The sequence below is a fragment of the Eimeria maxima genome, genomic scaffold, assembly GCF_000499605.1.
Source record: "Eimeria maxima Weybridge genomic scaffold, Emw_scaff609, whole genome shotgun sequence".
Taxonomy (NCBI): domain Eukaryota; phylum Apicomplexa; class Conoidasida; order Eucoccidiorida; family Eimeriidae; genus Eimeria; species Eimeria maxima.
In genome coordinates, this window is record NW_013566640.1 from 13,318 (window position 1) to 16,930 (window position 3,613).

The 3,613-nt window shown below is 49.7% G+C and overlaps 1 protein-coding gene across 1 annotated transcript; it reads right to left on the bottom strand.

Moving 5' to 3' along the window:
- EMWEY_00038940 (hypothetical protein, conserved) lies at positions 1–3,056 on the bottom strand (the record flags this gene model as incomplete). Its single annotated transcript, XM_013482412.1, has 2 exons — positions 1–1,880; positions 2,183–3,056. The coding sequence occupies 2 exons, from the start codon at positions 3,054–3,056 to the stop codon at positions 1–3; spliced, it is 2,754 nt and encodes a 917-aa protein (XP_013337866.1).
- Positions 3,057–3,613: the final 557 nt, after the last annotated feature.

The following is a 3,613-nucleotide window of genomic DNA, read 5'->3' on the forward strand; positions in this document are numbered from 1 at the left end:
CTACGAGCAAATACCCCTGCCTGCTCCTCCCCCTCCCCCCCCATGTTGTTGTTGTTGTTGTTGTTGCTGTTGTTGTTGTTGTTGTTGCTGTTGGAGTAATAATTGTTGTTGTTGCTGCTGCTGCTGTGCAGCAGCAGCAGCAGCAGCAGCAGCAGCTCTAGCAGCAGCACCTCCAGCATATTTTCGACTGAGGTGTAGTGCAAATCCGAAGCAGCCCATAACGTGAGCAATTTTCCACAATTCGGAGACAGTCGCAAAAGGGACTCTGGAGAAGGAGATTTTTTGCTGCTGCAGCAATTGTCCCCATTTAGCTGCATCAGAGTGGTATAATTGACGGAGACGGCGTAATAATTGATTTCTTCCTTCTGTACCAAATGGGAGACGGAAACCTTCATGCCAACGGACACATTCATCACCTGGTGGTGGTATAGATAGGTCTGTCTCCTCTTCTCCTGTTGATCCTGTTGCTCCTGATGGTCCTGATTGTTGTGATGGGGATGGGGATGCATGTGTTGACGGGGGGGGAGCAGGGGATGGTGGTGATTGGTGGGGTTGGTGTTGGGATGGAGATGAGGGAGAGGAGGGAGGGGATTCAGATGATGGTGTTGCACCTGCTGCTGCTGCTGCTGTTGCTGCTGTTGCTGCTGTTGATTGGGTTGAGGAAGAGGAAGTTGATGAAGAACAACAAACAGAAGGAGAGGAACAACAAGAAGAAGAAGGAGCAGCAGCAGCAGCAGCAGCAGCAGAGACACGAAGACCTCCACGAGAAGGAGTAGAACGACGGCGTGTCCCTAATGAGGAGACACTTCGATGAGGAGACACCCCACAAGGAGACAGTTGTTGTTGTAGCATACCACTACCAGTACATACAACACCTTGCTGCTGCTGCTGCTGCTGGTCTTGCTGCTGTACATGCACCTGTTGCTCTTGCTGCTGCTGCTGCTGCTGCTGCTCCCATACACGTCTACGGCAGTTCCTACGACGAGGACGAGATACTTCAGATGAGGAGACACCTCGTGTAGGAGGAGGACTTGAATCCCTTAAGTCACCATCCTGCTGCTGCTGCTGCTGTTGCTGCTGCTGTTGTTGCAGTAATGATGATGCTGCGGTTGTATGAGGTACCATACAATCCATAGACTTTAACGGTTGTTGTTGTTGCTGATGCTGTTGCTGCTGCTGCTGTTGTTGCTGTTGCTGCTGAGCAGCAGCAGCAGCAACAGCAGCAGCAGCAGCAGTAGTAGTATTACTATTATTAGTACCTGGCGGAGTTGGCGTGAATGCCTCGTCCGGTGATGACGGAGAATGTAGCAACAGCATCATCTGTTGCTGTTGCTGCTGTTGCTGCTGTTGCTGTGTAAATCCATGAATACCATCATCCTGTTCTCCTGTTGCTGCAGTACCAGGACCAGGAGGAGCAGCAGCTGCTGCTGCACCTGCTGCAGCAGCAGCAGCAGTAGCAGCAGGAGTACTATTAGTAGGACAATTTGTACCCATATGATTAACATCATCAGTAATATGTTGTGTCCCTTGTTGTACCCCATTCCCTTGTACCCCTTGTTGTACTCCCTGTTGTTGCATTTGTTGAACTCCCTGTTGTTGTACTTGCTGCTGTTGTTGCTGCTGTACTTGCTGTTGCTGTACTTGCTGCTGCTGCTGCTGCTGCTGCTGCTGCTGCTGCTGCTGCTGCTGCTGCTGCTGTTGATGTATAGAGAGGGCCTTAAGCTGCTGGAATTTTTTACACTGTATCTGTCTCCATTCTATAGCGGCATAGAATGCGCCCAATGCTCCCCATCGGCCTGAAGAGAATCTTTTTTTAAATTGATTTCCACGAAAATATACAGAGGCACACCAACGTTTCTGTTGACGCTCTAATTGGATACCTATAACAGCAACAAAAAAATATACAACAACAGCAGCACAAGATAATTAGACAGGAGGAATAAGGAAAGGATATAGGGAAGGAGAGGAGAAAGAGACAAACAGAATAAATGGTTATAAGGGGGGGGGGAGGGTAACAGAGATACACACACAGATATAGAAAGGTCATCAATGCAACAACAGCAACAAATGCAACAACTCCAACAGATACAGTAGCACCAACAACACCACCAACAACAGCAGCAGCAACAGCAGCAGCAACAACAGCAGCAGCAGCAACAGCAGCAGGAATAATAGTAATTACCTGGTAGGTTATCTGGATTAGGATTAGATGGTAAATGTTTACGAATACAATAATCAATAAAGTCAGGTGTTGGGTGCTGAAATAATGTATCTGTTGCTGCATCACGAGGATATACTCCTGCTGCAGCTGCTGCTGCTGCTGCAGCTGCTGCTGTTGCTGCTGCTGCAGCTGCTGATGCTGATGATGTTGTTGTTGTTGTTGCTGCTGCTGCATCAGTGCCACAACAATCATCTTCTCTACTTGTGCTGCAGCTCATTCCTGCTGCTGCTGCATCAACAGCATCCTTACGACGAGGTGTTTTTGCATGACGTTGCAGCTGCTGCTGCTGCTGCTCTTGCTGCTGATGATGTTGTTGCTGCTGCTGTTGGTGTTGGTGCTGCTGCTGTTGTTGCATGCCTTGATGAGGAGATGCAGCAGCAGCAGCAACAGCAGCAGCAGCAGATGAAGATGCACCACCCCCAAACACACCAATACAAGGCGGTAGACCTGCGCAACAATTTACAGTTCCTGCTGCAGTTGCTGCTGCTGCAGCAGCAGCAGCAGCAGCAGGAGACAACAAAGGAGAGTCCCCATTGCATGCAGAATGATGATGATGATGATGGTGATCAGGAGACGGCGCCCAATGATGATGCTGCTGATGTTGTTGCTGCTGATGGTGTTGCTGCTGATGGTGGTGCTGCTGGTGCTGCTGCTGGTGCTGGTGCTGGTGTTGCTGCTGCTGCAATTGATCATCAGCAGCAGCAGAAGGAGACAATAGTCCCTCTGATGAAGAACCTGATAGATCTGTCTCCTCCGTAACAGTAAAGGCAGAGGAGACAGGTAGATGAATAACTGATTTGTCTCCTGTCTCCTCTAGTGTCTCCTCTATCTCCATCTTAGTGTCTCCTTTATATATATTATTTGTCTCCTGTGCTGCTGCTGCTGCTGCTGCTGCAGCAGATGCTGCTGCATCCTGCAGCAACAAATGATGATGCTGCTGCAGATGATGGTTATGATGATGGTGGTGTTGGTGTTGCTGCAGGTATTGCTGCTGCTGCTGCTGCTGCTGCAGATGCAACTGCAGTAGTTGGTGCTGCTGCTGTTGCTGCTGCTGCTGCAGCAGCAACAACTCCTGCTTAGGCCATAATAAAGATCTAGGACTTTGTTCTTCCTGCTGCTGTGTTGCTGCTGCTGCTGCATCTTTTGCTGTCTTGAGCAGCAACTCAATATTTGTACCTAAATCATGTGCTGCAGCAACAGCAGCAAAAGGGGGCCCCTCGTCGCTGCTGCTGCTGCTGCTGCTGCTGTCTGCTGCTATTGCATGCGATAGTCCCCTTAGTCCCCTACAAGGACTATCAAGACCTAAGGAGGTTGTTAGTCTCCTTCTTAGCAGCATAGCAGCAGCAGCAGCATCACTATGCATGCAGCAGCTGCTGCTGCTGCTCGTGGGGC